Below are 26973 nucleotides of genomic sequence, written 5' to 3'. Positions count from 1 at the left end.
CTCTGTGGTTAAAGTTTTTAAAATTTTAATAACTTTCTTAAACTATCCTGGGTTTCTACCAAACTTGGACAGAAGCTTGTTTATGATCATAAGATAGTATCCAGAAGGAAATTTTGTAAAATAATAAATCCATTTTTTCCGTATTTTACTTTTAAATGGACTTAGATTTTCTGCCAGGAAACAACACATTCACTCTGTGGTTAAAGTTTTTAAAATTTTAATAACTTTCTTATACTATTTTGGATTTGTACCAAACTTGGACAGAAGCTTGTTTATGATCAAAAGCTAGTATCTAGAAGGAAATTTTGTAAAATAATAAATCCATTTTTTCCGTATTTTACTTTTAAATGGACTTAGATTTCCTGTCAGGAAACAACACATTCACTCTGTGGTTAAAGTTTTTTAAATTTTAATAACTTTCTTATACTATTTTGGATTTGCACCAAACTTTAACAGAAGCTTGTTTATGATCAAATGCTAGTATCTAGAAGGAAATTTTGTTTTCTTCAAGTTAACATTACATTCAGTCTGCAGATAAAGTTTTTAAACATTTATTAGATTCATAAACTATCCTGGATTTTTACCAAACTTGGACAGAAACTTCTTACAATCAAAAGATAGTATCAAGAGGAATATTTTTATTGATTTACTTCCTCATTTTTGTTGAGCCTGCGATTAACAGAAAAAGTAGGCGAGACACTGGGTTCCGCGGAACCCTTACGAATTTTTTATATAATTTTCAAGAGTTATGCCAATGGAAATGCGTAACATATCAAATACTTATTTTGTTTTAAAAATCCCTCGGCAGTGGCTAGTGATGGCGAATCAAATGTCTCTTTTTTGTCCATACTGCAACAGAAGAAGCGAGACATATCGATCCTGTATTTCGCATGTAGTCGGTGGCTTCGGCGTCGTCAGCATTTTAGGTTCAGTCTGTAATTAAAGTTTATTTTAACATCAGTAATTTTGTCAATTTTCAAGGAGTTTTACGAAACTTGGACAGAATTTCTTTAATGACCAAAAGACAGTGTTCAGAGCAGAATTTTATAAATATTTGTTTTGGTTTTTCCATATTTTATTCTGATAAAGAGATTTTAGTCAACCCCCCCCACCCGGTTTTTAGCATATTTTTAGACATCAATAACTTTGTGACTTTGTCAAACCATCATAGAATTATATGAAACAAAGGCTGAAATTCGACATAGGGATAGTGATGCGGCGGCGGCCACGGCGGCGTTAACAAACTTTTTAAAAGCTTAAAATTTCAGAAGGTAGAAGACATGGATCCCTCATACTTTGTATATACATGTAGATGCCTTATGTTATGAAGTTTCCGTCTGTCATATATCCATTGTCCTTGACCTCATTTTGATGGTTCAGTGACTGCTTGAAAAAAAGTTAAGATGTTTAGTATTCTTAATTTTTCTCTTATTATGAGTAATAGGATAACTATGTTTGGTATGTGCGTACCTTGCAAGGTCCTCATGCCTGTCAGACAGATTTCACTTGACCTCGGCCTCATTTCATGGATCAGTGAAAAAGGTTAAGTTTCCGGTGTCAAGTCCATATCATAGATACTATAAGCAATAGGTCTACTATATTTGGTGTATGTAATGATTGTAAGGTGTGCATGTCCAACTTGCAGATGTCATTTGACCGTGACCTCATTTTCATGGTTCAGTGGTTAAAGTTAAGTTTTTGTGTTTTGGTCTGTTTTTCTTATACTGTATGCAATAGGTCAACTATATTTGGTGTATGAAAATATTTTACGATGTTCATGTCAGTCTGTCATGTTTTATCAAGTTGACCTTGACCTCATTTTGACGGTTCATTGCTCAATGTTAAGTTTTTGTAATTTGGTCTGTTTTTCTATATTTGGTGTATGGAATGATTGTAAGGTGTATATGTCTGTCTGGCAATTATCATCTGACCTTTTCATGGTTTATTGGTTAATCTTAAGTTTTCCTGGTTAAGTTTGTTTCTTAGATACTATATGCAATAGGTCAACTATATTTAAAGCATGTAATGATTGTAAGGTGTACATGTCTGTCTGGCAGGGTTCATCTGACCTTGACAACATTTTCATGGTTCATTGATCGATGTTAGGTTTTCCTCGTTAATTTTGTTTCTATGTTCAATAGGTCAACTATATTTAAAGCATATTTGGTGTATGGAATGATTGTAAGGTGTACATGTATTTCCAGTTTGGTTTATCTGACCTTGACCTCATTTTCTTGGATCATGTTAAGTTTATGGGATTGTTGTAGGAAAGCTTTAAATTTAGGACTATCAACATACAATCAATGGCCAGTAAAGAGGGCGAGACATATCAGCGTTATGCACTCTTGTTTATGATTAAGAGAGAATGTCTGAAGCAACTTTTGAAAATATTTTGTCCCCTATTTTTTCGTTTTTACTGATAAATGGATTTAGTTTTTTTACAGTTAACATAATATACAGTCGAAAGATAAAGTTTTTCAGGCATTAAAAACTTATTAAACCTTCCTGAAATTTTACAAAACTTTGACAGATGCTTTTTCGAGATCAACAGAAAAAATCAAGCGCAACACTTGGAACATATTTTTTTCTCATTATTTACTAGTTTACTAGTTTTTTTTTGCAGTTAACAATTTAACATATAGTCCAATATTAATTTTATTAGACGTCACTAGCCTTTGTCAAACCTTCATGAAATGTCATGAAACTTTGACAGAATCTTCTTCAAGTTCAAGAAATAGCATCTGCAGAAAACAAAATTATATTGTAAAAAATAAATCCGTATTTTACCGATAAATAGAATTTGTTTTAGGCAGTCAACATTACACGATTACACTGACTGCATCAATCATAGGCGAGACACAGGGTTCCGTGGAACCTTTTATGAAACACATTTTCTTATTTTCAGTAGACGTCTTTGACAATAAGGACGAAGATATCAAAACTGGGCCCAATCTACATATTATACATATTTCGTAATTGCTGAAACAACGGAAATGTTGTTTTACTTTTCAGTATTGTGGTATAGCTATGAACACTTAAGGAAATAAGTACTAGCTAAGGACCAGTTCCTTCAACAGACGTGCATCAAAAGTTGTTGCCGAATTCTTGACAGGAATTTTTTAAAACATAACTTTTCGGTACTTGTCCCGTTGCCGAATTCTTGACAGGAATTTTTTAGAACATAACTTTTCGGTACTTGTCCCCTCACGTGATATTTTCTTGATTGGGCGAAATGTGGCCTTGTATCAAACCTTAGACAGAAAATCCAAGCGAATTATAGCAGATGCAAGAGAAATAACCTGGATAAAAATAATAGTCAAGTCCAATATTCTTGTTACCAGACATTGCTAATAAAATGGAATAGTCAAACATCAATTTGCTTGGTATTGTATTTCTTTTAATAAAAAGTCTTTTTATTCAATTTACAAACTGTACATATATATTTGTAGATGTATATTTCATCACAGTTTGTCTATGTTGAATTAAAGTTTGTTCTATTTTATGAGTCAAATAATAGCTGATTAGGGAATACATTGAAAATTTTCATTCACAAAAAAATACATTTAACATTTGCCCATATCTAAGGATAATGTAAGTTGCATTTAGACATCGTATTTCGATAAAAAAAAAAGTGAACACGGGAAGAGGGAAGAGAGGCTTAGATGCATTTTCTATAAATCATTTTATAAAAGAGTAAACAAAGCAACTTAAGTTATAATAGATTTGCTTTTAACGTTTAATTTCCTAAGTGTGAGCGGAAATATAATTGTAATTATTCGACATCTGCCAGTTTCTGTCAGTTGAATGGCAAATATTTTGTTTTTATATTTTAAAGCTGATCTGTTTTTCTTATAAAAACTGGTTGATTTTTTCTTAGAAATTTTAAACACTTTGCGTGTTATTTTTGTAGGAATTTAGTTTAAACAACATGTCATACAAAATATGATTGCAGTCATACTCAAAGGGAGCCTGGGCACGATTTTTCTTGCATTAATGCGGCTCCTTTTAAAAAGAAAAAAAGGAAATAACTGCTGTTGAAATAGTTAAAAAAAAGTATCGTCAGATCTTTCAGTCTCTAACGGTAGCGGATGTGTGTTTCATGGATTTGATCAAAACTTACCAAACTTTTTTGAGAATTTTTATATTTTTATGATTACTAATTGGATTTTAAAAGAAAAGCTGGTAGAATTTGAGTTTCTTGTTCGTCTGCTTGAACATCTAATTAGGTGATCTTATATTTTTAAGTGGAGTATCAATATGTAATGCATCCTTTTTTATTTCTATTATATCAATATGTAATGCATGCATATTATAACTAGTCTGATATTCAGTTGAAACTAAACAAACGAAATGGAACTCTTTATTAGAGAAGGTAATTTATTACCAAGTTGGTATATTTGGATTGTTTACATCTATGGCCTTTTAAAGTTTCATGTAGGTGCATAATCCAATATTTAGGATATTTTGCATCTTATATACTTTTAATGCCAAATTAGAGTTTTGACCCCAATTTCACGGTCCACTGAACATAGAAAATGATAGTGCGAGTGGGGCATCCGGGTACTATGAACACATTCTTGTTTATTTTATTAACGTTCACTTATTTTTCAATGAAAATTTAGGCATATGAATCGTTTTATTCGTGATTCGTGAAATGTAATGCAAAAAGAAAAGTCGGACACCCTGTTCACTTACACCCTAATTTTTGTTTACCAAAAGCCCTAGACGACAAATTTTACGTGTGCATTAAAAATGCATAACTTAAAAATCAATTTTGTGTGTGTGTAATCTAGGGTTATAAGTCTTCAATTTCTAGTCTGCCGTTCCACGTATATTTAAATAGTATTTGTTAGTGTTTTATTGAACTTGAACTAAGTTGACAAAAGGCCTACACATATAGTAAATGATGCTTAATATCAAGTCTATACATTTGTCTTCTTAAATACAACTTTCAAGTATAGTTTGATTACTATTTTGAGGCCCTGCTCCCTAGGTCAGGGTCCAGTGACTTTGAATTAATTAGCAATTTTCAATGTTAAGTTTTCTGCTTAAGTTAGTTTGATAGGAACTACTTGTGATAGATCAATGCTATTGTGTATGAAGTTGCATTACTTTCAGTACATATCAGTTTGGCGACTATTTTGATGCCCTACTCCTAGGTCAGGGTCCAGTGACTTTGAATTAATTAGCAATTTTCAATGTTAAGTTTTCTGCTTAAGTTAGATTAATAGGAACTACTTGTTATAGATCAATGAAATTTTGTATGAAGTTGCAATTCTATTAGAACAAATCAGTTTGAAGACTATTTTGAGTCCTTGTCCCCAAGGTCATGGTCCAGTAATTTTGAGTTAATGTAAAGTTTTCTGCTTAAGTTCGTTTGATAAGAAGATCAATTATATTTTTTATGAAGTTGCATTACTATCAGTACATATCAGTTAGACGACTATTTTGAGGCCCTGCCCCTAGGCCATGGTCCAGAGACTTAGAATTAATAACCAATTTTCAATGTTAAGTTTTCTGCTTTAGTTAGTTTGATCGGAACTTACAATTAACAATTATATTTTCTATAAAGTTACATTACTTTCCGTACATCTCAGTTTGTTGAACATTTCGAGGCACTGCCAACTAGTTCATGGTCCAGCGACTTTGAATTAATTAGCAATATTAATGCCCATCGAATTGTCTTTTTCTGAATTTTATGCGGACAGACGAGACATATCTCTGTGTCAACAGCTTATTAAGAGTTAAACTAACAGCGCATCATCTCTTCAATTGCTTTCATTTTCATGATAGAAAAAATAAGTGGTATATTGGGGAGGTGATTTAGACGAAGTAGAATTCTACTGATTTACACTTAAATATTTCATTCAAATATAGAAATCTAGACATAAAAAAGTATGTTTAATTTATACTTACATTTGTATTCATTCCGGGTTAGATTAGTTTTACATTTGTAAGGTATTCATTCCGGGTTAGAATAATTTTACATTTGTAAGGTATACTTCTTGTTGAGGATTAACTTTAAGATTAATCTCCAGGCCGTCTCTATGTTATTCTTTTATGTTCGATTCAGCACCTTGAAATAATACACTGAATTTATTTTTCTATTATATCAATTATTCAAGTTTTACATTAAAAAAATCTAGACAATCGATGTTTGGTTTTAGTCTGGCCTCGGCGAAGTCGCAAAGGAAGACTAAGGTGTGATGTTTCCGGCAGCGACGACGGCGTCAACAATCTGTTTAAAAAAATATATGCTTAAAAATTATGCTAGTTTAAGGAAACCTTGATATTTGGTATGCAGTTGTATTTGCATTGGAACATCTCATTTCCATAAGGTTTTTTGGCTCGCCCCCGGATCATGGTCTATTGACTTTAAACTTTTGCTTGGTTTAAATGTTGAAGTTTTTTATTATGTCAGTTTAAGGCGAACCACTTATGGTAAGTCATTGATATTTGGTATGCAGTTTTAGCATCGGTACATCTCATGTGATATCCTAAGAGATTATTTGGCAACGCTCCCTTAGTCATGGTCTTTTGACTTTGAACTCACTTCTTTTCCAAAAAGATAAATACAAATAATTATTGAACTATCTGATTTCTATTAAATTGATTGTTAACCTGTTCTCGTTCTAATTATGCATGACATATTTGCCATTAAACGTTAAACAACAATCAAACAATCAATCAATACACCGAACTGTCCTTCAGATTTTTATTCGAAAATTACTGATGCTTAAGATTACTAACAATAATTTACTTGTAAATAATTGCTATAGATATAAGAGAACCTGTTGGATTTTTTTGTAGGGATTCTCATATTTGTTTCCCTCTGCGGCTCCATCTAAATTTGCATGACACATTTGCCACTGGATTTAAGCGAATATCGACCAGTCAATTTAAATTTAGTATATTTAATATAGTTACTTTTCCTAATGACAATGAATTTGTGTCACTAATAAGTATTATAAACGTGATTGATGAAACATACATTATACGTTTCTACCAAGTTTAAAAGTGTGTACATTCGGGATGCGGTAGGGTCGGATAGCCAATAATTAAAGACATTTCTTGACTAATGAGGTGGGATGTCATCTATATATAAACCCATTTCTGGATAAGTTCCTGCTGTTATAAGAATATTTTGATATCTGTATGAAAATTTGAGTAATTAAATTCCACAGTCGCAAACATTTTCTAAGTAAACAGTCAGTTTACCGAGTTGAAAGGGACGTAACATGAAAAAAAAACTAAAATATAAAGATTTGAAATTAGAATTACCTCCCTTTCCTCAGAACGCTGCACAAAAGTGTTAAGATTGTGATTCGTACAAATAAAGGGAAAACCAAATGAACAGAAAATGAGAAACAAAGGAATGTTCTTAAGGTGGATGGGGTGTCTTAAATGAAATCCATAGAATTTTTTAATAATTTGTCAAAATATAGTTTTTATCATGCTTTTTTTCCAAAATATAATAAAAAGTATAATGGGTCACCGGACTTTTTTTTCACGCTACAGGTTGTGCAAAATTGTCAGATTTTGTATAGATTATGCATGGAAAATCCAATTTTGTGTGATAAAAAGAAAACTACATCACAGAATTTTAAGATAAAATGTGAGAAGATAGCTCTTATAACATGCTTTCAGATAAGAAAAGGAAAAAATGGGGTCACCGGACTTGTTTTCTTGCTACATATTAAAATACGTAAATTCACAACACTTTCTATTATGAGAATTACTTTATCTGAGTTATCTCCCCTTATGTGACAAAGTTGAAAAAAAAATGAATCAAACAAAAATATTGTGTTTTTTTTTAGAAAATACAGCCGTAAATATGATAAAACACATAATTTTCTATATTAACATGAAAAGTCTTACACATGAATTACATCATACTACTCTCAAAATTTGCACATTTCATTAAAGATCTAGACCAATTGTTATCTGCTACTTCAAAATCAAAGATGGAGGAAGACGCACCAGCCACCTTAATCAAACAAATGGTATAGCAAAGAATGAATAGTTTTTTAGGATGAAGAAATAAAACAAATGTTATAACAAAGAATGAATAGTTTTGATGGACAAATAAGCATTTTAACCAAATCAGGATTCCTTCAAATTGAACGTTTAATGAAGGTGTAGCTGTAATGACGATGTCAAAAAAGTTTATTACAAAGTATAGATATTTCCGATGTATAGAGAAACTTTTTAAGCAAATATAAATTACATCACGTAGAAACACACCCTATTGTCGGCTATCACTAGTACAATAAGAATCTGTTTTCACGATTGCCACTAAAACCATTGTTTTTGCTATCGGGTATCTTTATTTTTTAACTTCGTTTTCGATTTCCACTACAGTACAATGAATTTTACAATAATGTAGAGCTGCGACAGTTCTTGATCTGTTTTACCTATTGCATATGTCGTATCGATCTCCGGTAATAAGGTGTAATTTCGGGAAAATTGTAAATGTATTAATAGACTTTTTGTATTGCCTGCAGATTTTGTACAATGGTGCATAACGATGACTTACAGGTCGAGTTTTCGTTTTGCGGAATTACGGCTATTAAACTCTATTTGTAACATTTGAAATATCTGCAGATCTCGAGCTTATTTCTTAGTACATTATAATGAAGACTTACAGGTCAAGTTTGCGTAATTCGGAATTGCGGCTATTGGATTTAATTTGAAATATCTGGAGATCTCGAGCTGATTATTGGTACATTATTGTATAATGAAGACTTACAGATCGAATATTTTTTGGATCAGGCTCCAGGCGGGGGCATTCCTGTCGTGTCTACTTATCTTGTTTTAGATGTCTTGCGTAAAAGGTCGAATATATTATTAGAGTAATTGTAAGGTGTACTAGTATATGTCTGCCTGAAAGTATTCATCTAACATTGACATCATTTCCTTGTTACAATAACTTACAAGTCAACTGTATATAATCAATTTAAGGTTTACATGTTTGTCTGACAGTGTTCATTTGACCTTTATATAACTTCATGGATCATTGATAATATTAAGTGTTTGTTTTACATGTAGTTTGGCCTTGATCTCAAAGACTTTGAACACAAAATTCAAACATAATCATTGAAGTAAATGTGACACTTCATCCTGTGCACTCGTGTTACTCGTTAATTGTATTCCAACAAATCCCTCAGCCCATGTATTCTTGTAAAATTACAGTGCCTATTTCTCAACAGATAAATACCATTATTTAGTGATATAAGCGTATTAGCTACTTACAAAATGGAATTGTATGTTATTAATTGTTAAAGAACAGCCGTTAAGCAACACATCTAGCATATTTACGTATGTTAAAGCATCTGGTTGACTGTTTTCAATCTAAGATTGTCCATTGATAATGTTATATCTGTTTGTTTCATTGAATGTAATTATTCACACATCTATAGATCTGTTAATGCCCGGTCATGTCTTTATAATGTAGGTGTGAAGTGCTTATGTTACAAAAATCACAGATGGGAATGAGAGAGAGAGAGAGAATGAGAATATAATAGCCTTTGGATTTTTATATATAACATATTGACCTCTAGATGTCTATTGGTTGGTTTTTTTTTCTGTATCCCACATCTTCTTTTATTCGTATTATTCAAAAACCTATTTAAGTGTTTCATTTGTAATTATACCCTCGCTCCATCCGTCTCGTTAAACTTTGATCGCATTTTCCCCAAAAAAACTGCTAATCAAATTTTGCTGAAATTTTGTCTCAAGCTTCATGTGAACATGTTATCCTGTTTGCTGCATTTTCAGATTCATCGCTCATTCATTTCATGCTTACCGAATACTTAAATATTCTTACACATTAGGGCCATGTATTGAAGTTTCGACGCATTGTTTTTTTTTCAGAAAATAAAAATCAAGGAATACTGCTATTTTAAATGAAGCTTCATATGAGCATGTTGTAATTTGTGGTACGTTTCACATTCAACGGTCTTCAACTTCCTGTTAACCGAATACTAATATATTCTTACTCATAATCGTCATGTATTAGATTTTTTGTCGCATTTTTATCAGGAACTGCACATTATGTGGTTGAGTGTGTTTCTGAGATACTATATGCAACTGGTCAACTATATTTGGCATATGGAATGATGGTACGGTGTATAATACATCTTTCTGACAAGGTTTATATGATCTTGACCTTATTTTCATGGATCACTGATAATGTTAAGTTTATGTGATATCTAACGATTTTGAGCATTAGATTCAGTCATAATCAGTAAAGCAGGTGACACATTTCTGCGTGTGCTCTCTTGTTTTTCCTTTATAGAAAAAGTATAAATCATTTTGAAAATCAGAATTGAAATAAATCTAGGAGGATAATTACACTGGGAAGAGTTTTTATTAGGGTAAGATACATTTGTATAGATAAAAGGTGAATTAGTAATTTTCATTTCTAAAAGATATGCTTGTAAATTGGGATGATTGGCACCAAAAATTGATAGAAAGCGGTACAAACAAAAATGATATGAAAAAAATCCTTTATTTCACTGAATTCATCGTTGTAAAGTACTGCATGTATTACTTAATCCAAATTTTGGTGGCTCATACTGTTTCCAAAAAGGGCAAAAGAAGGGACAAAATTTCGTTTCATTGTGATGTTATTTGTTTATCATTGCTTAGTTAATCTCCTATCTTCATTGTTTTAAGGGGTTACAGTGGGCTAAACGGACTGACGCACAAAAAAGTAAATGTCCCTGGTAGGTATATACTACGGTTGTATCATGATGCACTCGGTATAGCTTGACATAGCATATGCATGGTCTATGTAATTGTGTGGTAATTACTACAATATCACATGATCTTTCTTTACAAATAGGACCACACAATAAAAAACACTGTCGCAATCGACAGAACATCTGCATGTAATTCGATTAGTTTTTGATAATCTTTCAATCAAAAATTTAAAGTGGCTAACAATTTTGAAAACATTTCAAAGTGTAGGTTGTAATTGCAATTCATCGAAAACATTTTCTTAACTACAGTCAATTTTATATTTGAAAGAAAGCATAGATAATCATATTAAATTCTACGACAGTTAGAAATTATCAAAATTCAAACAAACGTTAACTAATTTTTTTAAATGTTTGACAGTAAACAAAAATTCAACCCTGGTTACTTTTTATAAATCCCTGCGTTAAAATGAAGAGTACTGAATAGTTGGTCATCAATTCTTCGTGACTTCTATAGACTTTTGATGACCATTGACCACAGTTTCCCCTTAATTCATAACTCGATTGAAACTGACAAGTGTGATTACTTCCGGGTAATTATTTTCCCTTTTCATTGTTGAAAAGCCGAAGTTAAGTTATATACAGGAATAACAACAGTTTGACCAATAAAACAGAAGCATCTTCTATGTGATATAACGCCTTAATTGAAAATTCAGAAGCTTACCAAATTAACACATATGTAGAAATTCCTTAAATGAATGACGGAGGAGTATCGGTACTTTCAAAGTAGTAGATTCAGATTCAGATTCAATATTTTATTATAGTCTCACCGCAGTAGTATTCGGTAAAAAGTACTTGCTTGTTTAAGTGGCACCAAAGCCTTAAGTTTTTGTAGGAAACTTGCAAAAAGACCATTACTGCAATTACCATATTATCTGTGAGATTAATTCTTATGGCTTGTTCGGTCTAATATTCTAAAGGTGAACACATGAGTACCTCTTCATTTTATGCAAAACTGACTAGATCAATACATATATCGAACCAGGACAGACGTAGGGATGCCTGTCAATAGAAATACATAAATGTACCAAACATAAAGATTCAATGTCTATACGTTCTTACCAGTTATGGTTGATTTTTTTTCAAACATTCCTCATGTTTACAATAGGCAACTGAATGTCATAGCCTGACTTGTCGTGTTAGAATTATGAGTTTAAATGCCCTTTTGGTATCTTACGCCATTTTTTGTCTCGCCTTGACGGAGTCAAAAAGCGAGACATAGGTATGCTGTATCCGGCGTCGGCGGCGGCGGCGGCGTCAACAATGTATTAGTTTGTGATTAGGTCTAGTTCATGGTGAACCACTAGTGGTAGGTCAATGATATTTGGTATGCAGTTGTATTAGCATTGGCACATCTCATTACCATGGAGATTATTTGGCCCCGCCCCCTCAGTCAAGGTCTATTGACTTTGAAACTTTTCATAGTTTACATGTATTAGTTTGTGATTAGGTCAATTTATGGGGAACCACTAGTGGTAGGTCAATGATATTTGGTATGCAGTTGTATTAGCATTGGCACATCTCATTACCATGGAGATTATTTGGCCCCGCCCCCTCAGTCAAGGTCTATTGACTTTGAAACTTTTCATAGTTTACATGTATTAGTTTGTGATTAGGTCAATTTATGGGGAATTGCTAGTGGTAGGTCAATGATATTTGGTATGCAGTTGTATAAGCATTGGCATATCTCATTTCCATGGAGATTATTTGGCTCCGCTCCCTTAGTCATGGTCTATAGACTTTGAAAAGTTTGCTAAGTTAACATGTATTAGTTTGTGATTAGGTCAGTTCAAGGGGAACCATTAGTGGTAGGCCAATGTTAATTGGTGTTCAGTTGTATAAGCATTAGCACATCTCATTTTCATGGAAAATATTTGGCCCCGCCCCCTCAGTCATGGTCTATTTAGTTTGAAACTTTTGCTTACTTTACATGCATTAGTTTGTGATTAGATCAGTTTAAGATGAACTGCTAATGTTAAGTCAATGATATTTGGTATGCAAATTTATTGGCATTTGGATGTATCGTTCCCATGGAGATTATATAGCCCCACCCCTGATCATGGTTCATTGACTTTGAAACTTTTACATAGTTTACAAGTTAATGTTTGTGTTTAGGTTTGTTTAAAGGGAACGACTTATAATAAGTCAATGGTATTTGGTATGCAGTTGTATTAGCATTGGCACATCTCATTCCATGGAGATTGTTTAACCATGTACCTTCAGTCATGGTTCATCGACTTTAAATATTTGCATAACTTACATGATAAAGTATTGCTATTTTAATCTCAACATGTGCATTATCAAAATTACAAAAAAGCGAGACGTATCTCTGTGATAACAGTTTATGTTAAGGTTATATTCGAATGAGTGTGGTGGACAGAGACAGGTTTTACTCCCGGACACCAAACCTCCAACTTTTATGACAGATCTAATTTAACAATGTAACTTGACGGCAGTTTGATTAATTGGACTTGTTTATATGTTGTGTACAAGTTATCATTTTGTACAAATTATAATTTGTATTTTGACTTTGTACAAATTGTTATTTGTACAAAAAGTGCTGGTATACAAATTACAATTTGTTCAACATTTGGCTAAAATTCACTTATAACTTGTACAATAATTTATAGTATGGATTTTGTTATAAAAAAGCATTGATACATATATATAATTTTTATTCAATGACCACACAATAAACCTTATTTACAAAATACAAAAATACCAAGATGGAGACAGGAAATGTACTTGCATGCCAGTTAATTCTGATAGTACTATAGAAATTGGCCCCAATGACAATTTTGATAGTATAACAGGAATTGGCTCCAGTGACAATTTTGATAGTACTAATAGAAATTTGCCCGAGTGACAATCAGGATGACACTGACGTTGAAACACCAGTCATACGTGCCAGGAAGCGTGCGCTATCTGGCCAACAGATACAAGTCGAATATCTAATCAAGAAAACCAAACGGAAATCATCAGAACTTGCTGTGGGGGATGGTGTCATTATACTAATTCCTCAGTATGATCGTGCCCCAACTGACCATCGAAATATCTTAGGTGTAATTACTATCTGGAGAATTTGGGTACCGCATTGGAACAACTGTAGGAATTTTAACAGGATATTTGTTGAGCAATCAAATTGAAGCTGTTACAGACACATCTTTATTCGCAGCTTCAACTTTCGCTACGTGAAGTAGTTAAAAAGCTTTAAAAAACTGGTGGTCAGGAGTTTCTTTCATGTAAATGCAAAGAGGAGTGCAGCACTTCTAAATGTAAATGTAAATGTAAAAAGCAAAAGATGTTGTGCAATTCCCGATGCCATAATTCACTCACATGCTCAAACAAATGATACAGAACTAATTTTTGTATCTTGTATATAAGGTTTGTTGTGTGGTCATTGAACAAAAAAAATTATAATGTGTATCAATGCTTTTTTTATAACAAAATCCATACTATAAATTATTGTACAAGTTATATAAGTGAATTTTAGTCAAATTTTGTACAAATTGTAATTTGTACAAGCACTTTTTGTACAAAGTCAAAATACAAATAATAATTTGTACATTTTTTTTGCACAAATTATAATATGTACAAAATGATAACTTGTACAAAACATATATACCCTTTCAATCAAACAAATGTTGGTGTGTATATATGAATTCTATACATCTAAACAAACTTGGATGTAAATTTATACAGCAAGAGTAGTCGTAAAAGTTTTAATTCGCCAAGAAAACCTGACACAACCTCATGTAGTTATTGAACGTCGACAATCATTTTGGGCATAGATGAGTATTCCTACACCCCGAAGGCTCTCAATAAGAATAGTCGTAAAGGCTCTTGTGGTTACAGAAAGCCTGGCATACATCAGATTTCATTGAAAGGGGGATATACAGTGACAAAAAAAAATTTATATAAATCCACTTGACGTTGTACAAACAGTTGCAACCTAACATGAATATTATATTTAACATCCCTAATCATAACGGACGTGGCGGCGTATTTACACATCCCGAACAGTCAAGCGCACCCTGGTAAGAGTAGTTGTACGGGAACACTGCATCATCTAGAATGCATCAATTGTCATTTGAAAAATTAATAAAAAATTTAACAGAAGAGTTAATAAATTTCAACTAAGTTCTAGTATCTTCCACTGTTTATAAAAAAAACGAATGAGAAGTTCTCGGGCCAACCCTTTATACTGTCTTCTGTACTGTACATTAGTCTAAACAGTCATTGCAGGCCCTAGAATATGTAATCAGTTGTGACACAAAATCTCTATATGTAGGTTGCTGCTGTCGTGTTGATATTAAAACGTCTCGTTTGCCATAGCAGTGCATGGTGCGGAAGTGACCACTGTTGACGAGATCCATGTTTACGTCTAAAGCATCAAATTATTTATCTTGATGATAATTTAGTTAAGTAATAGGGAATGGAAATAGAATAGGTGCACATTTTTTATTAATTGTTGTCCCTTTTATTAAATGATGCTTTTTGGGACAAAACCGTCGTTGGATCATACAGCAGCATACCACGGTGTTATTTGTGGTATTATTATTTTTTTCTTGATTTGTGGTATTATTATTTTTTTCTTGATGCTTTTTCCTGATAGATAAGGTACAAAATAGTGTGACATGAATAGGTGACATAGAACAGACGTCTTGCACTTTGATATAGACTAATTTATCACTTGTTTTTATTAGGAATTGGTTAGTATTATAGGAACTTGTAACATTTTATCCCCCGATCGGAATCCCCGATGTAATGGTGTATTTGATGATTAAAGCGAGGTCTAGTTAACTAATGGTCTGTCACATCAACAAATTGCCTTTTAGAGCATTAATTAACTTTCGTTTGTGATTTGCGAGGCACAATGATATAATTAATGTTCACATAGATACCGATCAATCGGGACGATTAAGAAAATATTTACAAAAGCCAATGAAGATAAAAATAAACGGGATAAATTATTGTAGCAGTAAAATATATGTCAGCTTGTCTGAGGTGCAATTCCAAGTCGTCAATAGCGTCTTCGTGCTATGTCTTTGTTGCGCAAAGTTCTAACCTCAATGTGAGATATATCTTCATAAATTATTTCTGTATTCATTTCTTCTCTCGGTCTCTCGGTTTGATTTCAATTATATGATAAAATTTCCACTTCCCACGGTCGTTTTATTTAGTTACTAGTACATTGGAAGAATTTATCATAATAAACATTAATTTTCGTTATACTCCTCAAAATTTACCTCATCAAACTGTGTTAATCATAATGACATTTTTTTTTAATTTAATAGTGAACGATTATAAAATTTGATCTGTATTTTATATTTGCCACTGGATCCTAAATACTAAAAACCAAAATATGCACTCCATATTTTTTATCCATTTTTTTTCCATTGTGACGGCTTGACATGTCTAGAAGATGTTTAGATATGTATTAGAAACTGGGATAAAACGACTATAATAAAAATCATCAGTCCTATATAAAAAGAAAAAACAGGGGGGGAAAAAAACGACGAAAATGCAAACATTCATGATAATAAAAACTAGAAACCGAGCAATACAAACCCCCTTCAAAAACCGTTGGTGAACTCGTGCGCTCCGAAAGGGTAGTTGAAACTAATACATTACCTCGTGATGCCAGTATTGTATTTTCTTTTCAACTGTAGGTTAATATAATCTTGAAATAGGTTAAATCAATGAACACAATACTAGATAAAGCTTTATTTGCATATGCGAAGGAGTATATCATTTATAGATCAAATGTAAATATGGTAATTTAAATAATTTAAAAGTTGAAGTAATGAATATTTTCATTTTCATCTTAATAAGCCGGACATCTTTTTCAGGGGCATATGATAGTTACTTTCAGACATACTTAATTTGTACGACTGTCTTCTCGTGTGATACCAATGACAACAAAACATATAACGTAAAGTCCTGCGGAAATAAGGACTTATTATACAATAAAGAGCAAAATTTACGGAAAAGTTTACCGTTTGCATAAAATTCATGGTTGCCTCTATGGCATTTAGCAGATCTCTGTTATTTTCATCTCGCCTTATTCCTGCAATGAAGAATAAAACAATTTCTGATGGTGCAACTAGTATGAAGAACATCACAACTATAGTAATAAGGGTTATCGTTAAAGTATTACTAGAATCAGTCCGTTCTCGGTGTTTCACCTGAAACCTCTGTCGATATTTGTAAGATTTATGTACTCTCCAGCATATTTTTATGTTAAATCCAATAAGAAGAACTAGGGGGATAAAGTTGCCTACAATTGCCCATAATATTCTATAGACGTTGTCCTTTAGTGCGTCATTTCCAAGGGGTACCGAATCTAATCGGTAGATAAAGTCTGTAGAATTAATTATACATTTTTCTTCAATTTTATATCTCCATAAAACAGGAACATTAAAAGCAAAAGCAACGATATAGACTATCACTATGATTAACTTGGTCTTTCTCAAGGTCATAAACAACTTCTGATTCAGCGGATGACAAATTGCAATATATCGTTCTGTTGCCATTGTAACAGTCATCCAGGTACTAGCCATAATAAAAACGTTAATGAAGGCCGTTGAATACATTCCATAATATAATATAAAATTCTTCCTCTGATATTTTCCATCTCGAGGGAGGAAAGTAGTGGGAAAGGCAAAAGTACAGAATAATAGATCAGACAATGCTAATCCGATCAAGCAAACATTTGCAGCTTGTTCCACAGTACGATATGATCTTTTCAGTTTTCTCCTTGTAAGAATCGCCAGGTTGAGCATATTTCCCACAATTCCAAACAAACAAACAATCGGAAGACCATAGTCATAAAACACGTTTCGAACTCCTTTAAGTATTGTGTGTTCCGAATCGTTTCCAGTAAAGTTTCTCACTTCCTGTAAGGATGATGTCGTTTCATTAATATCACAATCCATGCTGATGCATTGGTCTGGAAAATAACAACGAAAAGATTGATTATTTACTTGAAATGTCAAAGATTTTTAAGAACAGTAAATATGTTTTCGCTTGATTAAAAGTGATGAAATGAGAAAACTAAAAGAAACAGGCCTCTTTATATGTATATGCGTTCATTTGAAAAAAAGTGTTATCTAAAATAAAGTTTCAGCAGAAACAAAATCTTAAGACATAACTTTGCATTTTATGAAGAAGCTTCTATCAAGAGAGACAAAATTAAAACAAAGCACAAATATTATTGGATGAGCATGTTATCTCACACACACTGATACCATGCAAAAAACCTTGAAAATTGCATATTATGAAAAATTGACTTTGCTAAATATGCATAACCTGTTTTTTTACTTTAAGATAATGTTGGTGCAATTTAGAGAAATAATTACAATTGTAATTAGTATTATCTTAACAAAAGTAATATGCAATTATAAAGTTGCATGCATGCTGGGGTTGATTTAATACATCATAAAGTGAACGTAATTTTATAGTTTGTTGTAAACCTTATTATACACTACTCTAGGAAATAGCAATACAATGAGAGGAAGTCCCATGTTGATTTTGAGGTGACCAAGTCCAAGTCCAAGGTCAAGGTCAATGTTATTAATAAAAAGACAGCACTTTATGCAAAAAAAAAGTGTTTCCGGATGCTAAATCAAATACTACATGTGTAAATGCAACCATACTTTGATATATGGTTACATTATGTATAATGAGAGGACGACCTTTATTGATTTTAGGTCACTACGTTCAAGGTCAAAGTCAAAGTTTTACAAAAGATAGACTGAAATTGTACAGAAAAGCGGTTTCCGGATGTTAAATCGAATACTACATATGTCATTTCAATCTTACTTGGATATATGGTCACATATAACAAGAGAGGAAGACTTCTATTGATATTTTAGTTACTATGTCAAGGTCATCGGTAATAAAAATAGATTTTGCGTTCACAATATTTAAGAACGCTGTAAAGTCCTTTTTTAAATATAATGATCACAACATTTTATGCATTGAACTTCCATACTTTTGAGTCGGAGGATCAATCAATAAAAACTAAGTTTTTATTCATTAAAACATGGGATTTTCTTGTTATAATAGAAAGTATCGTAATCCGAAGAAAAAGAAATCAAAAGAACTTTTTTACAACTTCAATTATATTAATCTATGGACTAGCAGGTCTTCTTAGAGGTTATAAAATGATGAAAAGGGAAAATTCAAATAATTTTTCTCAATTTATTAAACTTGATAACATGCAGCTGCATTTATTTACCTTTTTTTTATAACTGTTTGATTTGATAGGGTCGTCGTCTGGAATTTACATTCCTACTTTTCAAAATTTGAAATTGTTACTACTATTTTGAAATTTTAGTAGCATGACATGTTATGTATTGTCTTGTCTCTGAATAAAACATTTAATCGTAAGTAATGGCAAATAGAACTTGCATTTAGGCATAGGATTAGATCTAATAGGTTGATAACCATGGTAATCCTAGAGGATTAACAAACAGATGTTCCTATAGGATTAACTGGTTGGTGCTCCAGTAGGGCTAACAGTTTGTTTATCGCTGAGGATTAACCGACTGATGGTCCGAATAATAGTCTTAGAGGACTAACAAACAGGTGGTTTTTCAGAACTATTGGATTGACGGTTACTGAGGACGAACAGTTTGTTGATTGTTTACAGTAAACCGGCTGATGACTAACAGAATAATGGTCCTAGATGACTTACAGACTAGTAGAAGAATAAATGACCACATCGTTGGTCCATATTGTTCTCTTAAAGGACTAACATACTGATGACCCTTAAAGACTAACAATATGGTCCCAAAGGGACCAACAGACTGAGACAACTAGTCGACTAATTGTCTAGTAGAACTAAGACATTGGTTATTATAGACATATAGACTGTTGTCCTTATAGCATTAGCATACTGGTAGTCTTAAAGGACAAACTATAATGGTCTATTGTCTTTACACACTGTATACGGGTTGTTATATATTTATTTATTTACGGTGTGGATACTTATAGGTGAAGTAAAATGTTAATTTATTCTTTATTTTTTAGGATGGCGTTCGGTCAGCGAAAATGGTAAGTCTTTTTAGTTCTATTTTGTGCAAATGCATATTTCATACAATATTTTCTAAGTGTAGTTCATTCGACTTTTAAATGAAACGCATATCTGTATATTGGAGACGTTTCAAAGATGGGAAGCTTAGACTGTTCATTAACGTCTTATAGCTTCCAGAAAGATCAAGAATTGTTACGTGATTGCTGTTCGATGTTATCTGATTTATCAAACTATCCCAAACTGTTATATAACTGTCAAAACATAACACTTGATTTTTTCAGCGATAGCTTGATACTTAGAAATGGGGATATGTGGTCTGTAATTTTATTTTGAAGTTTACCTGCTAATACAAAACTTAATAGAACTATTCAAAATAACAGCATGTGTTGCCATTACTTTCTTGTATTGCCTTGAATTAAATGATAATATAGAAGTCGAGTGTGCCCCAGTTATTCCTTTCATACTTTGCCCAGAATTATATGATAATCTGGAAGCCACGTATGCCCCAGCTATTCCTTTCTTTCTTTGCCCAGAAGTAAATGATAATCTAGAAGTCGAGTGTGCCCCAACCATTCCTTTCTTACTTTGCCCAGAATTAAATGATAATCTAGATGTCGAGTGCACCCCATACATAAAGGAGCATTTTTTAGTTTAATACTAGTCATAGTGAATAAGTTTGGTTGTATAGTCTGACTCGTAAGTATGCCAATATATAAATACATCTAGAATATTTTAGGATTACGTTATAACTACCAGGTATTTTATACTAATTCGAAATCTATCAAAAGACAAACATAAAAAAAAATTATTTGAAAGAATGGAAATAAGATAAAACACTGTTTTCCAAGTAGTAATTAAGAGTACAGGAAAACGTTCCATTATTTTATTCATGAAGTAATATGGAATTATCTATTGTAATTTGAATTGACAAGAATAAATTTAACTTTTGGAAAACACATTAAGACATTCATTTCAAGACGTCGTACTCATTTTAGATTGAAATTCAAATCCTGTTATTTGAATTGCTTAAGCTAATTTAATTTTGTCAATGCTTTGGTATTTTTATTTTTCAAATTCTTAAAAATGTAGAATATATTTGTTTAGTACAAATGAAACATTTGATTTGAAAAACGTGTTTAAATTTTTTTTGTGGCTGACTTCATTTATTTTTATGAAAATAAATGGTTATATATGAATCCCCTCTCCCTGAGTCTACATAGAACTATAAATTACATGTATATACGAAAGGCCTTTCTGACCATGTTTCATTATAGTGTTCTATTGTAGACCATGGTGTAAATATATGCAAAATTGAATGAGATGAAATTGGTTGTGTTACCCAGGCTTACCCCTAACGTGCGGATAGATTATCATATTTATGAAGCACCTCTATATTCTTAAAACATAGAAAATTACGTTAACTCTGTTTTGCGAAGATTGATTGATTGATTGGTGTTTAACGCCACTTTCAACACTATTGTGCTATTTCGTGGCGGTCAGTTTTTATTGGTGGAGGAAGCCGGAGAGAACCACCAACCTTCGGTAGGAAACCTGACAATCCTAGTCAATTAAGATTGAAGTCGAGTGCACCTGCCCCGATCTCGATTCGAACTCACAACCTCAGTGTTGACTGGTTAGTGATACAGTAGTTCGACTACTTAGACCACTGGGCCACCGAGGCCCCTTGTTTTTTGCGAAGAAAACGCCTACTTTGTGGTTAATATTTAATATTTAAATATGTTTATACTTGGCATTCTAAACAGGTGTGGTTATGCCTATCGAGAACATTCAAAAATAAAAACACATCTTTTTTTGCCTACTTAAAACTGTCATCAAGAGAACAGGTCATATTCAGTGTTCTGAAACATACAATTCCATGTTGTAAATATCAGCAAAAAAAAAATCAACGATGGGAAATTGTTGGTGTTACTCTGCCTTACCCCCTAACGTGATAAGATTATCATTTTTATGTAGAACGCCTATTCTTTAAACACAGAAATTTATGTTTACCGTTTTGCAGAGAAAACGTCTATTTTAGAATTAATACTTCAAACGTCCTGTGGCAAATTTGTCAAGCATGTTCAGGACGAGAGTAAACTAACAGTACATACTTTAGGTAGGTCCTGTAAATGGCCGTTAAGGATGAAGGTCGGAGAAATTTGGACTACCACGTGCACTTGAAAATAAGGGTATATTGTGAAGGGACAGAAATTATGCCCTGAAACAGACCACCTACAGACCCCTCAAAGAGTTGTTGCAAGGGTTCTTTACGTGTATAGAGCATTTTACTCTCTTTACACGAGGGGCCGGATTTAACCTCCCCATTATGTCCGGAAGTGGTTTCGTACCTGAACATCCCGGACAGCCAAACAGACGGCCCGCTTTGAATAAGACCAAATTGACCATATTTCTATTCCCCAGTCAGCTTTTGGGGATTTCAGATAGATAAAATGTAATATTGAAGAAAGAAAGCACACAATAAAATACATCATAACGAAGAATTTGTTTATTTGAGAACTGTAAAGGACGACACATATTTCGATTAAACATATTTGCCACTGAACGTTAAGCAACCAACACTCAATCAATCGATTAAACATATCATCTTGAATTATTCACTAGACGATAACCTGAGTTTTTATTCTTCTGAAGTGCCAAATGTTAATCTGAGATAGTCATACAATTAAATTTAATACCACAAATTATATTAATATATCATCAATCAAATGTGCTTTGGCAGCAGCACTCAAGGTCAGTAGAAAACCTAATGTTTTGGAATCAGTTGAGACGATCTTCTATATGTAATTCCCACAAAAATGTATTTACATGATTATATGGTTGTTACTTCAAGCCTATTAAGCAGGTGATGTTGGGTCGAATGAAAGCGTAATAGAATAACTATTAGATGAACATTACAAATATAAATGAATTTTGAAAAAAAAAAAAATAGTTTGCTAGAATACTAAGATGAAAAGAAATGGAATTATACCGTAACTACATATAAATCAATGATATTATTTACATTAGTAATATGATTTGTATTGTTTGTTTGTAATCTGTCCTTGAGTAATAATGTAATAGCCAGATAATTTGTTCAAATAAAGAAAAATGATTTCCCTCTTGGAAACTTATCTTTTACAAACGAGACATAAATATTTGACAATGACTATGACATGACGTTATTTGGTCATTAATAACGATAACAAATGAAACATGACGTAATTGGACAGAATGACGAGAAAATCAAAAGAAGCGCCAATACAAATAAAATGTCCCAAGTCTACTAATGGAACAAATTTCTTTAACTGTTCATGCCTTTTATTAGGAAATACGATGTTCGAATTGATATGCATAATCTTAGCGAGTCGTTGCAATGAAACTCGTCATTTCTTAGAAATTAACTGTGATTTTGTTAGATGTTTTTCTACTTTGTATCTTTCTGTTGAGTTAAGCTATTTTCAACTGATTTTTAAAGCAAATGCTTAAATGCTATCGCGTATGGCCATCTTTGTGACGCAAATCAGAGACTCCGCCCAGATCAAGCCATAGTATTTTGTTAAACAGGCTCCTGGTCTGTCATTCTTAAACAACTATGTATGTTTTCTAATGCAATACATAGCTTGAAACTTTTGAAAAACGTTAGTGGATTTAAGAGGTTTCAGCATATGTTCTTGTAGATGTATTTTTGTATTTAGGGGGACAACCGTTTGACTAACAAAAAACATAGAAGTCCGAGTGAAAAAAAAGTGCATTTTTACACCTGCGATTCCGTTCTCTTTTCGTACGATGTTTCAACAAAATATGGAATCATTTCAGTTGTTGATTTAGTATTGAAAATTTACTGAATTATCTCTTATTAAATACGGTTTTATATGTTTAATTGGTGTTTCTCTAAGAAAGAGGCCAGGTGCTCTTGTTCATTCATAAAATTATCGTTCATTCATAAATTTATCGTAAAATCAAAATCACTACACAGGTTATACGTAGTGTCAAATGATTACCTGTAATCTAAAAATAGACAAACTTAACTGACCTATTTTGTTGATTTGTTTGCGCAAATAATTTAGCGGAACGAAACCCTTATTAAAAACACATAACAATAAGTTCGTTTTCCTTTTTTGTCATAACTCCGTAAGATTTATCGATCACCTTACTAATGAAATGGACCCGTCAAAACGTGGTAGATGCCAAGTCCAGATGAAGAGATATTTACAATTTGGAATTTTCTAGTTTCATAGATTCATAGATTGAAAAAAAGTACGTCCTGTTGGATATCATAATCAAAACTGGGTATGCATGACAAATGATGAAACCATTATCCTCGTCTTTCCAGTGGACGAGTCTACTACGTGTGTTGACACTCGACGGTCCACCGTGTTTGCAATTTTATTTCACATGTTTTCGAAATATTGAAGATAATTTTTCGCAATGTTTCCTGAAAATTGATAAATATCAAAGCAACGAAGAGCTGTTTGTTTTTGTTCGTATAATGACGATTTAATGTCATGTTTGTCTGTGATGACCCCCCTTTTCGGGATTCTTGAGAATTATAGTTATCTCGTACCGCATGAGGATGACACATATCAACCGAGCAATAATGTTTGGGACTTAGTTGTAAGAAATGAAGACAAAGTAACATTATGAAAATATTTTTAGTAAGCTGAAATATATATTTATTTTTTACATGTTTATGTCTTGTATTAAAGATATTTTATTTCTTTCCCGTTTTTCAACATTTGCGTCTGGAAAGTTGAAATGTTTTAATTGAATGGTTAAATTTAAAATAATTATGATAATTGTTAAAATTAAATCAATAAAGGAAATTATTGCCCAGTTACAAACACTACCAGGGGATAATTTCATTTTGAGTTATATGTTTCAGCACATGTAAATTTGACCCCAACTTTAGCCTGGTAAACGTGTTGTCTCCTTGTGAAATATAAAACAAATGACTTTCTGCTAAAGTCTTTTATTGATATAAAGTTAAAACCTTCTTACTTCTCACTAGACAACACTCCTGTCAGGTTTAATTCTTATATATATGTGGATGAAAAATAAAAGTCCCCAAAACATTAACATGGCAGCAATTGCTTTTACAGCCTTTAAGGCTTTGATTATAGTTTGTTCTTATGTTGTGCTGTAACACCACTGTCCAGGGTTAGGGGGAGGGTTGAGCGCTCACAAACATGTTTAAACCCGCCACATTCTTTATGTTTTTTTTGTTTTTCGTAAATTGTTTTGTTATAAATTAGGCCGTTAGTTTTCTCAATTGAATTGTGTCATATTTTTCATGTCGGGGCCTTTTAAAGCCAACTATACGGTATGGGTTTTTATACGCCCGTTTACGGGACGTATTATGGTATACCGTTGACCGTCTGTCCGTCCGTCCGTCGTCAACATGTCGGACATTAATTCAAAAACGCTTTAACCAATATGCATGAAACTTTGGTGAATTGTTTATATCTATTGACGTTTGCTCCTTTTTCGTTTTTTTATAAATTTCGGATTTACCGTTTCCGAGTTTTGGGGTTTTATTCATTAAAAAAGGGGGGATTTTCCAGTTTGTGGACAATAACTCAAAAACAATTTCACCAATTTGCAAGAAACTTTGGTGAATTGTTTATTTCTATCGACATGAGCTCCCTTTTGATTTTTATAAATTGTAGACCATACGTTTCCGATTTATGGGGTTTTATTTATTACAAGAAGGGGGATTTTCCAGTTTTCGGACAATAACTCAAAAATGCTTTCAGCAATTTTTATGAAACTTAAGTGAATTGTTTATATATTATTCAGTATTGATGTGAGCTCCCTTTAGAATGTTATAAATTTTAGATTTAACATTTCCGAGTCATGGGGTTTTATTCATTAAAATAGGGGGGATTTTCCAGTTTTTGGACAATAACTCATAAACAATTTCACCAATTTGCAAGAAACTTTGGTAATTTGTTTATTTCTATCGACATGAGCACCCTTTTGAATTTTTTTGAAATTTAAGACTATACGTTTTCGATTTATGGGGTTTTATTAATTACAAAAAGGGGGATTTTCCAGTTTTCGGACAATAACTTAAAAAAACTTGTAGATTGTTTATATCTATTGTTGTAAGCTCCCTTTTGATTTTTATAAATTTAAGATTTTACGTTTCCGAGTTATAAGATTTTATTCATAAAAAAACGGTTGATTTTCAAGTTTTTGGACAATATCCTTAAAGTGCATAGAACAGTTTTCATTAAACTTTGATGACTGATTTATATCTATTAAGATAACCTCCCTTTAATTTTTTATAAATTTCTGATATAACATTGAGAAGTTATTGTTTGTTTATGAGTCTGACAACTGATTTACTAAGTATTGCGCAACAGCACAGTGTTTTGCACAACAGCAAGAAATCTTTAATTGAATATAAATTCAATTCATATAACCAATTTCAAGGTCTTTGACTACATTTATTCAGAAACCTATAATATGTCAAATATTTAATTACAGTCCAAGTTCAGACCTGTATCAAGCTTGAATATTGTGTCCATTTTTGCCCCAACTGTTCAAGGTTGGACCTCTGCGGGCGTATCCAGCTGCGCTCAGCGAAGCAGTTTATTCTCATTGTTGAAAGCCGTACGGTTGCCTATAATTACTTACATCCACTTCATTTGAACTTGGGTGGATAGTTGTCTCATTGGCAATCATATCACATCTCCTTACTTTTTAATATATATATGTGCACTTCAAAGTAACTTGAATAAGTAGCTCATTTGGAAATCGTTCTTTGAATTACTTCCTTGTCTATTACGAACTCGATATGTTACAAAGATATTTGTTAAATTCGTTTCGGAAACTGTCCTTTTAACATATTCGTTTCTCAATTTTCTTGGACCTTGTTGAATTCACCTCAATCGGTCACTAAAATAATGCTACGACCAATTCACTTAGAGGAATATGGCAAGTACTCATGATAGTTATTGCCCATAAAAATTGTTTATAACATACTAGTTTCAAGATCCTTATCACGGTCAGCAATATCTATTGAGACAAATTAGTTATGACAGGAAAAGAACAATTACAAGGGCTAGTCTGTACAGTATATATGATAAGGCTTTCTAGAGTTCATTCTGTATGTTCGTAATCAAAATATAAAAAAACACATCGAACAAGAGAACCGATGTGAAACCAAGG

General features: G+C 32.4%; 2 protein-coding genes across 2 annotated transcripts in view; one reads left to right on the top strand and one right to left on the bottom strand.

Moving 5' to 3' along the window:
* The window catches only part of LOC127702833 (complement C3-like), a 233275-nt gene extending 213188 nt beyond the window's left edge, over positions 1-20087 (top strand). The window contains exons 16-17 of the mRNA XM_052207135.1: positions 19797-19820; positions 20082-20087. Coding sequence (XP_052063095.1) covers positions 19797-19820; positions 20082-20087 — 30 coding nt within the window. The remainder of the gene's footprint in view (positions 1-19796; positions 19821-20081) is intronic.
* Positions 16473-26973, bottom strand: part of LOC127702155 (probable G-protein coupled receptor B0563.6) — a 55107-nt gene continuing 44606 nt past the window's right edge. The window contains exon 2 of the mRNA XM_052206260.1: positions 16473-17712. Coding sequence (XP_052062220.1) covers positions 16583-17698 — 1116 coding nt within the window. The 5' untranslated portion in view covers positions 17699-17712 and the 3' untranslated portion in view covers positions 16473-16582. The remainder of the gene's footprint in view (positions 17713-26973) is intronic.

The sequence above is a fragment of the Mytilus californianus genome, unplaced genomic scaffold, assembly GCF_021869535.1.
Source record: "Mytilus californianus isolate M0D057914Y unplaced genomic scaffold, xbMytCali1.0.p SCAF_5, whole genome shotgun sequence".
NCBI classification, from domain to species: domain Eukaryota; kingdom Metazoa; phylum Mollusca; class Bivalvia; order Mytilida; family Mytilidae; genus Mytilus; species Mytilus californianus.
This window is presented reverse-complemented; position numbering and strand designations above follow the sequence as displayed.